At 37.6% G+C, this 18,448-nt stretch overlaps 4 protein-coding genes across 4 annotated transcripts; 1 reads left to right on the forward strand and 3 right to left on the reverse strand.

Annotated features, from left to right (window-relative positions):
• Positions 1-6,311: 6,311 nt before the first annotated feature.
• On the reverse strand, positions 6,312-8,269 carry KVR01_012296 (uncharacterized protein). The gene is made up of 3 exons (XM_044787267.1): positions 7,477-8,269; positions 7,284-7,418; positions 6,312-7,213 (listed from the first exon to the last, which is right to left on the reverse strand). Exons 1-3 carry the CDS (start codon positions 8,176-8,178, stop codon positions 6,470-6,472), a joined length of 1,581 nt encoding a protein of 526 aa, XP_044638874.1. The 5' UTR covers positions 8,179-8,269; the 3' UTR covers positions 6,312-6,469.
• A 722-nt stretch (positions 8,270-8,991) lies between these two features.
• KVR01_012168 (uncharacterized protein) lies at positions 8,992-9,774 on the reverse strand. The gene is made up of 2 exons (XM_044785851.1): positions 9,433-9,774; positions 8,992-9,326 (listed from the first exon to the last, which is right to left on the reverse strand). The coding sequence occupies exons 1-2, from the start codon at positions 9,671-9,673 to the stop codon at positions 9,082-9,084; spliced, it is 486 nt and encodes a 161-aa protein (XP_044638746.1). The 5' UTR covers positions 9,674-9,774; the 3' UTR covers positions 8,992-9,081.
• A 2,136-nt stretch (positions 9,775-11,910) lies between these two features.
• KVR01_012311 (uncharacterized protein) lies at positions 11,911-13,400 on the forward strand (the record flags this gene model as incomplete). The annotated part of the gene is given in 2 exon segments (XM_044794211.1): positions 11,911-13,367; positions 13,382-13,400. The coding sequence occupies 2 exon segments, from the start codon at positions 11,911-11,913 to the stop codon at positions 13,398-13,400; spliced, it is 1,476 nt and encodes a 491-aa protein (XP_044638889.1).
• A 300-nt stretch (positions 13,401-13,700) lies between these two features.
• Positions 13,701-15,710, reverse strand: KVR01_012249 (uncharacterized protein; the record flags this gene model as incomplete). The annotated part of the gene is made up of 1 exon (XM_044789397.1): positions 13,701-15,710. The coding sequence occupies one exon, from the start codon at positions 15,708-15,710 to the stop codon at positions 13,701-13,703; it is 2,010 nt and encodes a 669-aa protein (XP_044638827.1).
• Between the last annotated feature and the right edge of the window lie 2,738 nt (positions 15,711-18,448).

An 18,448-nucleotide genomic window follows, 5' to 3' on the forward strand; every position in this document is an offset into this window, starting at 1 on the left:
AATATTTATTTTTAATATTTATTTTTAAGTATTTTATTAAGTATTTATAGTTTCTTTATTTTATTTTATTTACATTAACTTTTTATTAAATTTATATTTTAATTATATTTTATTTTTATTAATTTATTATAAAATCTTTATTAATTATTATTTATTTTATTTATATTATTATTTATTTTATTAATTATTTTTAATATTTATTTTTATTATTTAATTATTATTTATTTATATCTTATTTATTATAATTTAAATAGTTTGTTTTAATTTTTATTTATTTATTTTTAATTTCTTTTTAAATATTAAAATTCTTTTTTATAATATTTTTAAATAATTTTATTTATTAATATTTTATCCTTTAATATTTAAAAGTTATATTTATTTAACTATTTTTATTTTATTAAATAATAAAGTATTTTTAATTCTTTAATAATTTTAATTTTTAATTTTTATTTAATTTATTTATCTTTTAAATTTAATAAATTTATAATATTTTTATAAATTATTTAATATTTTAACTATTTATAATTTTAACTAATTATATAAAAAATATTATATATTTAAAATATTTTTAAAAGGATTAAATTATAAATTTATTTATTAATTTAAATTAAAATTTTAAATAAATTAACTTTTATAAAGTTAATTTTTATTTTTAAATAAAAATATTTAATTATTAAAAATATTTATTTTATTAATATTAAATTATTTAAATTAATAATATATATTATAGTTTTAAGTTTAAACTTTAATAACCTTTATTTAATTTTTTAATATTTTATATAAATTTATTAAAGTTTTTAATTATTTTTATTATTAATATTTTTTATAATATATTATTTTTAATAAATTATTAATTATATAAAATTATAAAAAAGTTTATATTTTAATAATATTTTAAATAAATTTATTTTAATTATTATATTTTAAGTTAAATTATATATTAAAAATATAATATATAATAGTTTTAATTAATTTTAAATATTTTTAATTATAAATAACTTAAGTATTATTTTAAAATTAAATTTATTTATTTTATTTATTTATTATTTTATAAATAATAAATAATAATATAATAATTTTAATATTATTAAATTTATATAATATTTTTAAAGATTATTTATAAAGATTATATTTTAATTAATAATAATTTTTATAAAATTTTTATTTATATTTAATTTTTTATAAAGATTTTATTAAACTTTATAATATTTATTATAATATAAATTAAAAGAAAAGATTTATTATAATAAAATAGTTTATAATTATTAAAATTAAATTTATTTTTATTATTTATAATAATAATTAAAAGTTTAATTATAAAGTTTATTTTAATTTTTATATAAACTTTAATAAAATTAATAATAAGGTAATTTTTATATAAATAATAATAGAATATAAATATATATTAATATATTATATAAGAGTATATATATTTTATTATAAAAATATTTAATTTAAAATTTTAAAAATACTTTTAAAAAATTTATATTTTTATTTACTTTAATATTTATTTAATAAATTATTATAATAAATTTATAAAATATTTTATTTTAAAACCTTTTATTTTAATATATATATATATATATTTAATAAAATTATTTTAAATTTTATAATTAAAATTATTTAAAATAATATTACTTAAAAATTATATTTTTAATTATAATTTAAATTATAAATTTTTTTAAACTTTATAAATTAAATTTATAAAAAAAATAAAGCTTTAAATATATTATATTAATATTAAATATATATATTTAAATTTAAACTTTTATTATAAACTATTTTATAAAGGAGTTATAAATTTAAATTAATATTTTCTTAAAAAAATTATTTAAAACTTTATATATTATAATACTTATAATTATAATTTAAATTTTAATTTATTATTAATTTTTAAATAAAATTATAAAATGTTTTTAATAATTATAATTATTTTTAATTTTAAAGTTAAGATTTAATTTGTATTTAAAAGTTTTTTTAATATATAATTAAATTTTTAAAGGTTTATTAATTAAACTAATTTTATTAAAATAATATTTAATAATAAAATTAAATTTAATTAAATATATTAATTATTAAATTTATTTTTAAATTAATTTTTTATTTTATAAAGTTATAAAATAATTATAATTTAAAGAATAATAATAAATTTTAAATTTTTTAAAATATTATTATTAATATTAAAAGTTATTAATAATAATATTTAATTTTATTATAAATTATTTAATTAAGTTTTATATTAATAAACTTTTTTTAATTAAAATAATAAAATATTATTAAAATATATTTTTAATAATCCATTTTTAAAATTATTAAAAAGTTATTTTATTAAAGGTATTATATTTAATTTAAATATATAGTATTAAATTATAATATTAAAGTAAAAATATTTATTAAAATTTAATTTTAAGTTTTAAAAGCTTTTAAGCTTTTAAATTTTAAATATAAATAAATTAACTTTATTAAACTTTTAATTTTATTTTATATTAAATAATTATTTATTAAAAGGTTAAATAATTTTAAAATATTCTTTAATAAATCTTTAATAAAAATTATAAAAACTTAAAAATTTAATTATTATAATAAATAATAAAAATAAATTATTTTTAAATAGTTTTAATTTAATTAAAAATTTTAAAATTTTATTTTTAAAAAAATTATACTTTTAAAATTTTAAAGTTTAATAAATAATAATTAATTTATAATTATTTAAATATATTTTTATTTTTTTTTTTAAGAAAATTAAAATATAATTTAAATAAATAATTATATAAATATTAATATAATTATTTAAAACTTTTATAATAATAATTAAAATATAGTAAAAATATTAATTAATTTAAATAATATTACTTTAAATTTATAATAATTATAATATATATAAAATATTATTTTTATTTATTTTAAATATAAATTTAATAAAATATTTATTAAATTAATTTTTAAAAATACTTTATATTTAATAATTAATTTAAAATTTTAAAATTAATAATAAAGAGTAATAATTTTAATTATTATTTTATTAAAAGTTTAATAATTAATATAAAGTTAAAAGTATTATTTTTAAAAAGTAAATAAAATTAAAGCTTTTATTAAACTTTTATTAAAAGTAATTTATTTATTTTTAAACTTTTTTAATTTATTTTTAAAATTTTAATTTTTAATAATAATAAATAAAAAATAGAAAAATAATAATATTTTTTAATTTTAATTATATAATTTATTTTTTTAAAAATAGCTTATTTATTTTAATTTTTATAAAAACTTTTTAAACTTTTAATTATAAGTATAATTAAAAGGGATTAAAGGTAGTTTTTTTATTTATTTTTAACTTTTATTATTTTTTATTATTTAAATTAAAAGTTATTAATTTAAAGAATAATATAATAATAAATATTTTATTTTTAATTTTTATAAAAAACTTTATAATTTATTAAATAATATATAAGTTATTTTATTAAAATTATTAATCTTTTAAATAACTTTTAATTTTATTTAAAAATATTATAAATTTCAAGTTTTAATAATAAAATAAATTTAAAATATTTTTAATTAATAATAAGAATATTTTAAGTTTTTTCTTTAATTCTTAAAATAATTTTTAATTAAAAGAAACTTAAAAATTTTATAAATAAATATTAAAATATAATTAATTTTTAATAGATATTAAAAATTTCTTTAATTTTTAAATTAAATTTTTTATAAAAAATATTAATTAAATTTATTTAAATTTAAATATTAAAGTTAATTTTAATATATTTTTAACTTTATATTATAATTATTTTTAAAATTATAAAGATATTATAAATCTTTATTATTATATTTTTAATTTTAATTATTAATTAAACTTTTTTATTTTAAATATTATTTTAATAAATAATTAAAATAATTTTTAACTTTTATTTTAATTTTACTTTTAATAATTTTTAATTAATAATTATTATAATTTTAAATTTAATTTATAAATATTATAATTTTTATTAATATTAAATAGTTTAAAATATAATAATAAATATTATTATAATAATAATAAATAATTAATTTTAAAATAGTTTTAAAGTTATTTTTAAATATTTTAATTAAATTAAATATATAAACCTTTATTTTAGAATTTTTAATTTTAATTTTTATATATAATAAACTTTAAATTCCTTTAAAAGTTATAATACTACTTTAAAAACTTCTTTTTATTTTCTTTTATTAAAGGTTTTATTATTTTTTAATATTTTATTTTTAATTTTTATACTTTTTTAATTTATTTAAATATATTAATTTAAATTATTTAAATAATTTTAATTATTTTATTTTTAATATTTAATAAATTTAAAGTATATTTAATTTAAATTTTTAAAAGATTTAATTTTATAATTTTAAAAAAATTAATTTTAAAATTATTATTTTTAACTTTTATTTTAACTTTAAAATTTTAAAATATTAATAAAAATATTAAAGGTTTTAATTTTCTTATTAATAAATAGAATTAATTATATTTTAATAATTTTAAAAATATTTTAAAAGTTTTTTAAAATTATTATTAAAAGTTTTAAACTTATTTTATTTATAATAATTAAATATAAATTTATTTTCTTTTTTAAATTTTATATAAATATTTTAATAATTTTAATATTTTTATTAATATAGTTAAATATATAAATTATTTTTATTTTATTATTATAAAAATTATAATTAAAAATTTAAACTTTTAAAATTTATTATTTAATTATTATATTATTATAATATATAAATTATAAATAGTAAAATAATATTAATTAACTTTAAATTTTTAATTTTAATTTTAAAATAATTTTAATTATTTTAAAAGTATTTATTTTTATTAAAAAATTTAATTTTATTTTATTTTTAAATAAAGGTATTATTTATTAAAAGAATATTTAAACTCCTTTTATTATTATTTAAACTTATTTAAAACTTTTTTAATTATTTATTTTAATAATATTATAAATAATATAAAAGAAAAATTAAAATTATAATAAATTATAATATTAAATATAATAATATAGATAGAGGGAGGTTTAAAGGTTTATTAAATTTAAATTTAATATAAAATTAATTCTTATTTCTTTCTAAAAAAAAGTAAATAAGCTTTACTTATCTTTTTATAAACCTTAAAAAAGGGTATAGCTAAGTATTAAAGCGCTTTTAAAGTGCTTCCCTATAGCTTCTACTTAACTATTATAAATATAAAGTATATATAATTTAAGTAAGGGATAATATAGTAAGTTTTAATAATAGGTTTAGCTTCTTTTTTATTTTCTTTTTTAGTAATAAGGGGAATATAAGATAAATAGTAGTTGAAAAAGGGTGTAATATTAAAATGTACTTACTTTTTTTATTTAAGAAAGTTATATAAATAATATAAACTTTAAAAATTTTTTAATAAACTTATATTATATAAAATATTAATATAAAATATTTATATTATATATTTAATATTTAAAAATAAATATAAAATTATTTTATTAATAGTTTAAATAGTTTTATAAATACTTTATTTAATAGCTTTTAAATAAAATAATATTATATATATATAAATGTATATAAATATAAAATAATAAGAAAAGTATAAAAAAGTTTACTTACTTTTATATAAAATTAATAAATATAATATATTAAAGAATTAAAAGTTTTATATATTTAAAGTACTTAAAGGTATATAATAGATATTAATTATTCTATTTATTACTATTTAAAAGCTTATTTAAACCTATTTAAAGTATAGAGTTAACTTATTATTTATAACTCTATAATAAGAAAGTATATAATACTTTATTTAAATAACTAATTAGTTATTTAAGGGGTGTATTAAGCTATAGGTAACTAATTAGGTCTACTTATTATAATGCTTTATTATCTATAAAAATGGGCTTTCTATACTTACTATTTATAGTTGAATAACTAGTTAATTTACTCTATTCGATATGCCCTGCTTGGAATCGTGACAGCAGGCCTACCACGCTTAGAAGGACTTCTCTTCTGAATTAACTTTAATTCCGCTACGCTAGACACTTGATTTCATGATAGGTTTAGTCTCTGGTACACAGTGCAAAAAAGGAACCTCGACTTTTAGTGATGGGCCTCCACATTAGGGATTGTTGGCCAACAGCTAGCACCGTCAGATCAATGCCAACCACGTAGCGGATTAGCACTTGGGCTACATGTTGGGACGATCCAAGTCGAAGACGTCGCCAGAACCATGCTCACTAGCCTTGTATTTATGTCACCCTGCCTGCAGACTAGCTGATTTTCATTACCGGTATTGGTATTATATTATATTCTTACGCTGGGTATTTGAATTTTTGCCACTGCATCAGGGGAGCGTATGCCTTGCGGATACCCTAGGGTATCTACGGATTAAGAATAAAATCACTCATGCCTTCTCTGAACTGCGTCAGCCAAGTTTTTCCGTCGAGCTTGCTTGCCGTATGTGAGTATTGTGAAGAAGTGACCTCTAGCCACCGGAGTTGAAAGTCCCTTCTTCACTTCTACCTTCGCCTAGCTCTTTGACCAGAACGGTGTCGTGCCACGAGTTGTCCCACTTCAACCAACGCTCCGCAAGATAGATCTTTAGTTCTTCCCAGTTTTGCCCACGTTCACTGATAGGAAGCCAGTCTTCTCTCGTTCGTATGATAGAATATGGCAGGCTGTTCCTCTGCGCGTAATGCCACGCCATATTAGGGTTCGCGTTCTTCGCCAGCTTCTCCACGTGTAAGGCCTGGGCCGCGGTTCTTTGTGCCTCCTCCTCGCTCGCGGCGCGGTCAGCCTCACTCAGAGAAAGACTGGCCCGAAGGCGGCAGAGGAACATGGATGGAAAATGGAGGAACAGGCGCAGCCTGACGCGATCTGGCGACTCGACGCCACTGGGGTCAGGCAGATCCCACAATGAGAGTGTCCTTTGTGAGCCAAAGGCCTGCTTGTATTCTTCATGAATAATTAGCAGGGTCTGGAACAATTTCTCCACCCGCTGGAGAATACTCAAGTTTTTCGACATGTACTCGAATGAGTCGAGGGATTGTGTGCAGAACAGGTTTCTTGCGTCCCTTAATATTCCGGGCAGGAAGCACACGGTGCCAAAGAACCTCCACCAAAAACGAGCATCTCTGCCTCTAGCTCTACAAGCAGCGTCATCAAAGAAGTTTTGCCATCTGGGGGCCTCGAACATTGATGACTGCTTCTCGTGTATCTCGAATACCATCTGTAACCAGTAGTAAGCAGGGAGCTAGGGCTCAAGCGATTCAGATGGCGAGTGCCAGGATGGTACGAACAACTTGAGGTCCCTGACTTTTGATAAGCATGCAGTCAAAAGAGTTTGGATCAGTAGGAGGGCCTATGCGTCTAAGCAGCTCTATGCCAGCTTTGTTGTGAAAGATCAATGCATTGACGTCGGCATCACCGAGGGACTGACACATTACGTTGTTATCGTCAGGTCAACATATCCAGAGTCTGGATGATCTTTACCTCGTAAAGCACAAAAAGCCGTGTGGCGCAGTAAACGTCAGCGCAGGAACCTAATTGGATGCCGTTCTTTAGACTTCGCAGTGCTTTCCCGTAGAGTAAAGAAGGCGGAGTGGTCGTTTTGGACCGTCCGAGCGCCTGGGCAGCCCTTGCAGCCACGCAGTGTACAGCGTCGTCCAGGAAAGGAGATGATCCATATCGAGCTGGGAGGTGAGTGAGAAAAGATGACGGGTCTCCGGTTCTGATCAAGGCCGCGGACTGTTGCAAGCAGTCCTGAATCATCGAGTTGAAACTCGAACCAGCCACCGGCATGTCCACGTTCAGAAAGCTCTCTAGCGAGGTGACGTCGAAGTTGTAAATGACCCTGGTAGCCTCATATGCGCTGAAAGTGGGCTGCTTGACCGCCCCAGCTACAACGGACCCCAGCCTGGAGGGTGTCACACCACGCTGTAAGGTCTCAGATTTTGTGTTGGGTGCTTCCCGCGCGCTAGACGACTCCTCGTGCCCGGAAGACGCTCCGGTTTTCGTGGCCCGCGTCTTACGCAGCCGTGCTCCTGACCTGGCAGCTTGGCGCCTGACAAGAGCCCTGGCAGCCCCGTTGTGAGTAGCACATGTGTCAACAACGAACTCGAAGATTTGTCCATCTCTCTTTCGATTTGAATGCTTATTTCCTGTCTCAGTTGGCTGCATAGACTCTGGAGCCATGTGAAGGGGCCGTCAACACTTCAGGGTGGCGTGATGTGGAGGCACTGGTGGAAGATCAAAGTCGTGAGCATTTTCCTATCCGGGGAAACACCGAGGCATGCTGTAAGGTACTCAACAGACTGCGGGGTATTAAATATTCATATTACTTAGCTGTCAATCAAAATTGTCGTGCATGACCTGTTATTTGACAGAAAAGGGGCCTTGTCTGCGGCCTCAGCCAACGACATGCATGCACAGGGATAGGTAGGGGCACACTGTGTTACCATACCTATCTGAAATAGGCAAGCACTAGCATGTGCCAGTACTTTAGATATGCTATCAGAGGTCACACTCAACGTTTCAGGCCAGTTGCTGTCAATATTGACATGCCATTCCGGTGTTCTAAGAATCGCCCCGGCACAAAGCCAATTCACGCACTACATACATCGACTGAAATTATTGGACTACATGCTCACATTCCTTCGTTGGCTACACGATAAAGGAATGAAGCTCAGGGTGTTGGCCTGCTCGAGTGGCAGCGCGGGATGTCCACGTCAGTGAGCGGCGGGTAAATGGTGCAGCCATGGTTCCAACAGGCTGAAAGCTGCGAGGGGTGGTTACACCGTCGGAATTCCGAATCAGCTTAAGCATGATCTAGGTCATCTTCCGAAGACACCCGGAAAGTCGAACTGGGTAGCAAGTTGTATCAGCCAACAGACTACTGGGCCATTGCAATCAAGGGGCTAAGATCTAGATGTTTACGAGTTCAGACTCCTACTACATACTTAAGTAGGTAAAATCCAGAAACAGCCAGGCGGAATATTTCAAAACAACTTTCTATACAGATTCTGATTCTGCTCTATTCATGAATTCGGCCTTCTAGAGTATCGCTTCCTCGCTTTCTACATGTTCGCGACTCTGGAATTAAGAAGAGGCGGCCTCAACCCAGGACTCGGCGTTCTCGTCATCGATGCTTCCGAATGACCGCTCCGTGCTGGTCGCGTCACCAATCGTCACTGGGACATAGATAGTGCGGAACCCAACGCCATTGGTGAGCCCAGCAAACTCTGTGAGCAGCACCTTGATAACAGCAGGACCGCTCTCAAAATAGGTAGGGATGGTGAATTGAGGGTCCAGTGTCCCATTAAAGGAACCTCCGGGGAGGACATCTGTCGGGAAAAGGTTTGTTAGATTGGTGCTCAGACAAGGATCAATGATATGATCGGGATCACAATGTAAGATACAGCGAGTGAGGATCAACATTTTCCGACGAACCTTTAATGTAACCGCTATAGAATAGGCTAGAACCAATTTCGCCCTTGTAGATGTTGCCGTCGTCCTTCTGGATGCCAAAGATGAGGTTGTGCACCCTTGGCTGGCTGATCAATTGCTCGTAGTAGACCTTGAATGGGACGCCGACCTGGATTGTTGAAGGGAAGCCGAGGGTGTGAATGTATGCTTCTGTGACAGGGGCTAGACAAGCCGCGGCGGCTGACAGTAGAGCAGAGACACGCATGTTGGCGTTGTAAGAGAAGAGAGGGTGAGACGAATGAATCGGAGTGACTTCTGTTGCGCGTCTGGCCGAACGGTGTTGACTGGTGTTTGAGTTAAATCAATTGATTGGACACTGTTCCCTTCATAACGACGATTGGGAAGCCTGCTGGATTTATAAGAAACGGCGCTCACGTTTGTGGTGTATTCCTTTAGAGAAATGCTGATGCCTAGTTTGTAGCCTGTCTACAACTCGCTCAAACCCGGTTCCAATTTCCGTCGAGAATGAACTAGTAATGCCTAGCGAATCCTGATCTTGGGTCTAGATCACCACGGGTACCGCGATGGCTTCGGCGGATGCTACCCTACCCTAGGGTAACCTCATAGATGGGATTTTCCATACCGCACTATTCGTCCTTTCTGCCGTCCATTTTTTCCAACGGAATTGAAAATGCAGCCGTCCTGCCCGCAACATTGCAGCGCCATCAGGCTGCCACGTTGGAATGTCAACTGTACCTAGGTAGAGATCTAGGCAGAGACTTTTACTCAATTATTAGCCTCGGAACACCATGTGGATGATCAAAAAAAACTCATATCATTCACTCATACAAATATTAACAAGTGGATAATGCCTGCAAAGGTTGTGCTTTGCATTGGCTGGAGTTTCAACCACTCAAACTGCGATATATCGAAACCTTGTGTTCACTTCATGATTGGATGTCCAAATGAGTAAAGGGCGCTATGATCTTGTTGATCCATTTGCTTTATGACTTGTAGAACTTGAAGGTGTTTTGAGGCAAATCGTTGTTTTAAAAACTAGATTGGGGTCATTTGTGATGCTAGCGATGGAAAGACTCAGGGGTGGAAGAACCCTTTGCCCCTGCTGTACAACGGTATGTGTACGAAAGGTTTTATCCCGATAGCCGTTGAGTGAAAGTGCGTTATGAAATTCTTTGTAACTGGGGGCGCGTTACATCCAGAGGATTTGACGAGTCTGACTAGTCTAACAGAACGGCTGGTTGTACTAGTTCCCCTTAATTTCCGTGCCAGTTGTTAGGGTGTGGGATAAGGATTCTGCCTAAACTTGAGCTGATAGAGTTTATGCCAAGTTGCCAAGTTGGATGTCGAGAAACAGAACGTGTGGTGCACCTTGGTCCTGGAGGTGAACATGAAAATGTTCACGACCGGTAACGCATGGTATTGCAAGCTCAACGGTGGTTTCTACTTTTAGTAGACGCCCGGGCGATTGGAATTACTGCTGCTGGGCAGATCAGCTGCATTACTGCCTGCCACAACCAAAATAACTCCAGCCACTACTTATTTCTCGGCGAGGTTTTGGCCTAGATGATAGAGTGGCCGAGCTTAGATGGCCAGCCAGATGACCAACCTCTTAGCAGATGCGAGGGGTATCGCGGCATCGCAACATTTTGTGGCGCAGCGGATGATATCCGTATCTCGGGTCCTGCCCTCCACCGTGGCTCGACGTTACATGATCACCCCACGCAGAGCCTCATCCTTCACACCCGCGCAACACTACCTCATCTGATCAATCATCATCATTGAGATTCTTTCGAGTCGTACCATAAAGCATGCAGGGCTCACAACAGGCCCGATCTCACCCGATCCTCCGACTTGCATCCGCTGTGCGGCGCCGTATTCACCACCACTTTCACCCTGCATTTGGACCTTTGCCTTCTTGTGTTGATTCCACCTTCATGGGGGGAAAGACCGGGAGTTGCTTCTGGGGCTCCACTACCTACTTCTATCATGCCGCACACTCTATGAAGAGGTTTCCGACTTGCTTTACTCCAACAACATCTTCGAGATCTCGTACATGAGTGCAGGCTCTCCTCGTCAAATACAAAATCTCAATGGCAATCATTACATCCACTGCTAGCATTAAAACATACGGGGCTTTGTGATGGTTCCAATGTCAGTATCCGCGGAATACTCGAAATCCTCACTACCCTATGTAGGCCATTTAGCGAGAACAATACCCAAGGGTAGTCTTGTGTGACTTCTGAGTTTTCGTCTGTGAGTATGTCTTCAAAGGTCGTCGGAAGAGTAAGGTAGGATGAGCCGGTCACGGGCTTGACAACGTGATGGCCAGTCCCTGTGAAGGATTCAGCCAAGGCCCCCACCGATGCTGACGGCCCACCCGAGTGGCTTCACTGGCCTGCTGCATGAACAAGCCCATCATGCTTGGACGCCGACAGCGCATCAAAGCTGTCCTCGCATAATATTAGTCTCGTCACACTCGAAATGAGGGTCCAAAGCCAACTTCCCGGGTCAGCCTCAGTGGGGGAATCAGCAGAAAAGAGCTCCTCATCCGGACCGTCGCTGCACGAGGCCGCACGGGACGGGGACGTCCGCAGCCTGAGAAAAACGCTCCGCTCAGGCTCCGCACTGGACGTCAACGAGCTCGACGACGAGGAGAGGACAGCCCTGCACTACGCATCCAACTCGCTGATCGCGGAGAGACTCATCAACGCCGGCGCGGTCGTCGACATTGAGGACGCAGAGGGGTGCACGCCGCTGCACCGGGCCGCGGCGGGTGGGCGGCTCGACGTGATCTGGCTGCTCCTCGAACATGGCGCGAAGACCGACAGCCGGGACGACGACGGGAAAACACCGATCGCCCATGCTAAAGGCTGTGAGCCGGCGGAGTGGATGCTCCACCACAAGCCAGCAAGGGCTCTCCTCCGGGCCGTGGAGGCGGACAGGGCGGATATAGTGGAAGCCCTGCTCGGTGCCGGTGCCGACAAGGAGGTGAGGAATGAGAATGGCTACGTGGCCCTCATCGTCGCCACGCTCCGTGGGTCCTGGGCTGCTGCCCGAGTGCTCATCGATCACGGGGCGGACACCGACGTCTACGGGGACATGGGCAACGGGGTGATCCACATGGCTGCCCACCGAGCGCCAGCAGAGTTCATGGAGCTCCTCCTCGACAAGGGCCTGCCTATCAACTACATCAACCAATGGGGCGGCACACCTTTGCTCGAGGCCGCAGAGCGTGACGGTCGGGACGAGGTAATCGCGCTGCTCCTTGAGAGGGGCGCTGACCCAGCGCCCAGGAACAACGCAGGATACACGGCCCTGCAGCTGGCTGCTCTGGCTGGGAAGACGGAAGTTGTCAAGATGATCCTGAGCCGGATGAAGGACCGCGAGCTGTTGACACCTACCGACCCGCCTGGCTCGGGACCCAGCTGCTGGTCGCCGTTGGCTGAGGCGAGTTACCACGGGCACCCTGACTGCGTTCGCCTGCTGCTCGAGGCTGGTTCTGAGGTCGGGATCCGGGTGGACGGGAACAATACGCCGTTACACCTTGTGCTGTGGCCCATCGACGTGGACCGGCCAGTCGAAGACCAGATCGAGGTCATGCGGCTGCTTCTCGACCACGGGGCGCTGGTCAACTCCGAAGGGGAGGACGAAATGACGCCCCTCGCAGCCGCGTGCCGGTGGAACTCGCTACCACTTGTGCAGTTCCTCATCGATTCCGGGGCGGACTTGGACAGCGTAGCTTGGAACAGAGAGGACGAGCCTGAGAGGGAGTTTGGCTACACAAATCTGATGCTCTCCGTGGCGTACGGCGGCGACGATAACCTGGAAGTTGTCACGGCGTTGATCAAAGCCGGGGCAGACGTGAATGCACGAACGTACGGCAATAGGAATTCGACTGCAATGGAGATGGCTAAGCATCGAGGCAGGATGGATATTGTGTACGTTCTTGAAGATGCTGGGGCCACTCCTGATAAACCCCGCAATATTTCTGTCGGTCGAGGCAGACGTTGAAGAACACGCCTGTTGAATACGGGCGCCACGTAACTAGGTAACTTTATCATAATGCAAATATTTCACGATGCAGGACTAGGAAGACTCAAGCCTTTGCTCACAAGAGAGAATTACGGCATTCCATGCCCATAAGCCTCCTAAAAGCATTGCCTTACGAGTCGTTCAATATTCAGCGACCGATTCACGTAATATTCTTATATTGTCGCATATGTACAAATTAAACTATCATCCCTTCCACCGCCGTCGCTCGTAGACTCAAACTACGCAGCCGGGATAGGGAAGGGCTCTACGCTTGTAAGCGTCGGCACCACGGGCTCGATCAGCCCAGTCTCCTGGTCGAACGTCAACTTGTCGATGGTAGTCTCACGGTGGGTCCCATCGCCATCCGGAATGTGGAACCGATGATAGGCAATGTACCAAACATCCGTCCCCGGGACGTTGAGGATGGAGTTGTGGCCCGTCCCCAAGATACCCTGGCTCGTGTCCTTTTGGAGCACGACACCCTGGTAAGTCCAAGGACCAGTGACGGAGTCGGAGGTCGCGTAGCCGATGCGGTAGTTCTCGGATCCGGTGTCGTCGATCGAGTAGGTGAGGTGGTAGACTCCCTCGCGGTAGACTAGGAAGAGGCCCTCCCTGAAGTCGACGAGCCCCGTGATGTTCTGGACGGTGTCCCAGTTGATCGATACCATGTCGTCGTTGAACTGGGCGATCAACGGTCGGCCGTTGCCCCAGAGCAGCCAGTATATGCCGGTCTGGGGGTCCTGGAAGGTCGCCGGGTCGATGGCCTGGTTTGTGGTCAACTCCTCGTTGTTGAGGATCATCGCGGTTGGCTGCGCGACAAACGGCCCCTCGGGCGAGCTCGCGACGGCGGCGCCGATAGTCTTGCGGTTGTAGGTCGGGTTGTGGCCGCTGAAGTAGAAGTAGAAGCTCCCGTCCCTCTCGATGATGGTTGGAGCCCACGCGTTTCCACTCGCCCACGGAACGCTGCCGGATGTGCCGTTGAGGACCAGGAATGGCTCCTCCGACCGAGTCCATGTGCTCAGGTCCTGGGATGACCAGGAGTAGAAGGTCTGGCCGCCCCATCCAGGGAAACCATCACTAGTCGCATAGATGTAGTAGGTCTCTCCAAACGCTACAATATTCGGGTCGGCATTCAGACCAGCCAACACGGGGCTGTCGCGGGGCACGATTCTGTTCTTGCGATCCTTCCGTGCCGTGGCAAGTCCGTCCGCACCGGCTGACCTGGGCTGTGCGGAGCCGGCCGTCAGAGCTGAAAGCTCGGCCGCTGTGACCGGGATGACGGTGCCGTGTCTTGGGCTCGAAGGGAGATCATAGGAGCTCGAAACCGCCCAGTCCGGGTTTGCAATGTCCGCAGTCTCGAGGGGGATATATCCACGACCGGTATACTCGTCAACGAAGAGGTAGAATTTGTCTCCATTAACATCTCCCGGGTTTGCCCTGAAGGCTGTTGGGCCTTCCACTGCGCTTGTACCTGCGTCCCTGCCGATGCAGGTGGCGACGGTCGTCCATGACTCCAGAGTTGCGAGGAGCGAGCCCGACCTCTCCTGGATAATATCGCTACAGCCCGTCCCACTGGCTCCCTCGTCCTTGGTAAAGCGGTAGTAGACGCTGTCGGACTTCAGGACGGTAGAATCGATCCTAGACATGCCCGCATCTTGCCAGGTCTTGGTCTCACTGAACGTGACGAAGTCCTGGGTAGTTGCGTACAGCATCCGGTGGTAAGTTGCCCCCGTGCGGTTTGTGTCGGCGGCGTCGTAGAGAGATGATGCCCAGAACACAACATAGGCGTTGATATCCTCATCGTAGTACGCCTCGGGCGCCCAGGTGTTGCCAGCCTCAGGTGGGGAGACCTGGACGTGACGCTGGCTTGACCATGTCTTCAGGTCGGTCGACTCCCAAACCTCGAGATATCGGCTTCCGAACCGCACTGCATCCGACCAGGAGGTCCCCGAACCGATCGACAGGTCGGTGGCAATGAGGAAGAACTTGTCCCCCTGCGGTGATCGGATGAGGAATGGATCTCGCAGGCCTTTGGTTCCCAGGGATGAGGTGAGGATGGGCTGGCCTCCGTTCAACTCCTGCCACGACAGGGCGTTGTTGCCTGAACTTGCAGCTAGGAAAATGTTCTCGCCAGCCTTTGAGTTTCCGGTGAAGTACGCGAAGACATAGCCTTCATATGGATCCAAAGCCACGACGGTGTGGACGGCGAACGCGGAGGCCAATGCCAGGAACGAGCCTGTAGGTCGCATCGTGTCGGAATATGGGACTGCGTGAAGCCTGCGACAAGCACATTCGCGTCGCACGCGTCCGGGTCCGAAAGCAGGCACGACGGGCTTATATGCACGTCTTCACGATCTGCGGCTCCATAGTGGTTCACGCCATTAGGGCGCATATGCGGTCCACTGCATCTTTGTGGACTCTTTCGGGTTATGCATGATCGTCGGCCGAGCACAAAGAGTGCCCCTGTCGTATCACCCGTCCATTCGCCGTATCACGCGCCGAGTCACTTAGATGCTTTGCGGGGAAACGTGGGGACCGAGTCGTGGAGAATACACGAGCAGAGTCTTGGCTTGCCGGCGTACAAGGGGAATAATACAACAGCATCAGGCGCGTATGGGTGCTCAACGGGGGGCTCTCTTCGCTAGCTAGGGGCGGCCTCCAAGAGAACCAGTGGTAATTCAATCTCGTGTAGGTCAGCCGATCTGTGGGGAACTTCAGGCCTAAAAATTGTGATGGTCTTGGCTGCTGGATTACATACATCGGTTCCGGGTTCCCCAGGTTCTGACCGTTGCAGTACTACCTTAGTCTTGATTTTGGCACAGGATTCCGTACGGCTCATCAGATTGTGCAGGCATAGCCCTGAGCGGCCAGGCTCTGGCGGATCCCGGAGAGCCAAGGCAGATTAATCAGGCGAAGCGCCCATCTCACTCTGCCATTCGTCCAATTATTTGCGAAGACCAACTGAAGGACAGAACGACTACATGGTCTTGCCAGTGAAATATCTCCCCAACGTACGGCGCTCTCATAGGGATCACCTAGCGTTCCTCAACACCATTAGTGATGTCTTGTTCATGTATAATTGGATAGGCGACCTCTTCAAGTCGAATCGAATGGTCTTCGCGGTAATTAAGGGCGTGAGCCCCCAATTGCTTAAGCCCATCTCTTCACCGTGCTCAATCACATGGCCACCACTGACCTTGACAAAAATAGCAAAGTTATCAGCGTGTTCCCAGTCAACGAGATGTCCTTCAACGAAACCATATAAGACATCGAATCCGTGGAAGCCGCCACAAACTGTGAGGGTGTTGGATTGGCTCTGTTGCCAGTGTAATTCGTGAAAAGCGACAGCATGCTTCTTGGCCTCGTCACAGAGACGTTATCAAGTCGAATTCGCTGAACGGTAATAAACATTTCAGGAAAATATAAAACCCAGGACACATCTTGTTTAGGCCAAATGCCCTGCTGATAAATGACACTGGCTCGGCAAGGAGATCCATGAACCTTATGGTCGGTCATATTACTAATCTTCGGACCTTGAAAACAAAGAGGTGGTGGCGAGTTTGTCAGAAAGAAGACCCCAAACCATAGCAACTTGGGGCATGAGTGCCTTAGATGCACCACTTCGTCGCATTCCAGTGGCTACTCATCTTGTTATACTAGTATCAATAGATGCTCTATTGGCGAGCAAGACCTGAATAAAAGCAGAGTAATATGAATTTCACGAGAAAGCGCACATGCTAACTACCCTCTGCCCAATCAGACAAAGTAGCTCCTCATACCCAATACCCTTGGACTGAGTTGAGAGACCGTATCTCGGGCATGAGAAGTTGGCTGCGTGGAACCAGTGGGACTAGATAGGAGCCCGCCGCCTCATTGACAGGCACAAAGGCGAGGAGGACATGCCTCCGGCAGCACGAAGTCGTGTGAGAAGGGCACCTGCAGGCAAGAAAGAGCGGGGGCTTGACACACGGTTGTGAAGGCCACAGAATCGACGGCAACTCAAGCCCGGCTAGCTCAATCGGTAGAGCGTGAGACTCTTAATGAGCCTCGTGTTCTGAAAGAAAAAAATCTCAAGGTTGTGGGGTAAGAGAAAATTCAGACATCCCAAGACTCGGTCCAGAACTGGTCCATTAACATCTGACTCAGTTCGACCCCCACGTCGGGCTCAATTCCCGTCGCATCAATCATAACTTTTTTTGGCCATTTGTTTAATATCTCCGTCCTGTTGTCAATATTTTCTTTTGAAAGAATATTCGATATAAAAAATAGAGCCAGGAATTTAAGCATTTACCACGCCGTAAAGTTACCGCATATCAATGGCTTCGGGTGTGTACAGAAGGACCCACACCTCTGGATCATTTTAGGGCTCTTTAAGGTGCCTGACTGGGTTTAATGGACCCAACTGGATCTTGAGCGTTTACCACTTTATGAAGGCGCCACGTACATTTTACATGTATGGGGATTAAAAACGAAAGCACATGAAGGCGCCGCATTCGTTTTATATGTATGGGGGGTAGAAACGAAACCACCTCCTGGGTGATACTATAGAACGTCACCTACCGGCCGGTCACCCACCGCATCATGTTTTTACAATCAACTGAAATGCGTAACTGCTAGTGTGACTGTGTGAGTGAGTCCTTGAACAAGTCGGAGCGAAATACCCTGTTCTCGAGGCATTTCGGTGCCAACGGAAAATTCATTTCACTACAGTGAAGTAATAGCCTCCAATGTACCTAAGCATCAGCAACATCAAGCGCCTCTCGTAGCAACTTGAACGTACTTGGAGAAGCCTTCAGAGTGCGAGAGAAAAGGTTCGCGTTGTCACCAGGAGACCAATAAATAACGAGCAGGAGGGCCCCGAAGGGAAACAACGCGGAAATAGCAGAAAAAGTAATGGCGAACATTATCTGTCATGTGCTGCATAGCTCACCCCCTCCTGCTCTTCAACTCAAAATCCCGCCACACATCACATGTGGTTTCGTTTCTC

Source organism: Diaporthe batatas (assembly GCF_019321695.1).
Source record: "Diaporthe batatas strain CRI 302-4 chromosome Unknown Contig00018, whole genome shotgun sequence".
Lineage (NCBI taxonomy): Eukaryota > Fungi > Ascomycota > Sordariomycetes > Diaporthales > Diaporthaceae > Diaporthe > Diaporthe batatas.

Coding starts and splice junctions, on each gene's coding strand:
- KVR01_012296 (XM_044787267.1), bottom strand. CDS start 8,178: ATGGCTCCAGAGTCTATGCAGCCAACTGAGACAGGAAATAAGCATTCA. Junction 7,419..7,476: donor GGCTTTTTGTGCTTTACGAG/GTAAAGATCATC, acceptor GTAATGTGTCAG/TCCCTCGGTGATGCCGACGT. Junction 7,214..7,283: donor AAAGTCAGGGACCTCAAGTT/GTTCGTACCATC, acceptor TACTGGTTACAG/ATGGTATTCGAGATACACGA.
- KVR01_012168 (XM_044785851.1), bottom strand. CDS start 9,673: ATGCGTGTCTCTGCTCTACTGTCAGCCGCCGCGGCTTGTCTAGCCCCT. Junction 9,327..9,432: donor CTATAGCGGTTACATTAAAG/GTTCGTCGGAAA, acceptor TTTTCCCGACAG/ATGTCCTCCCCGGAGGTTCC.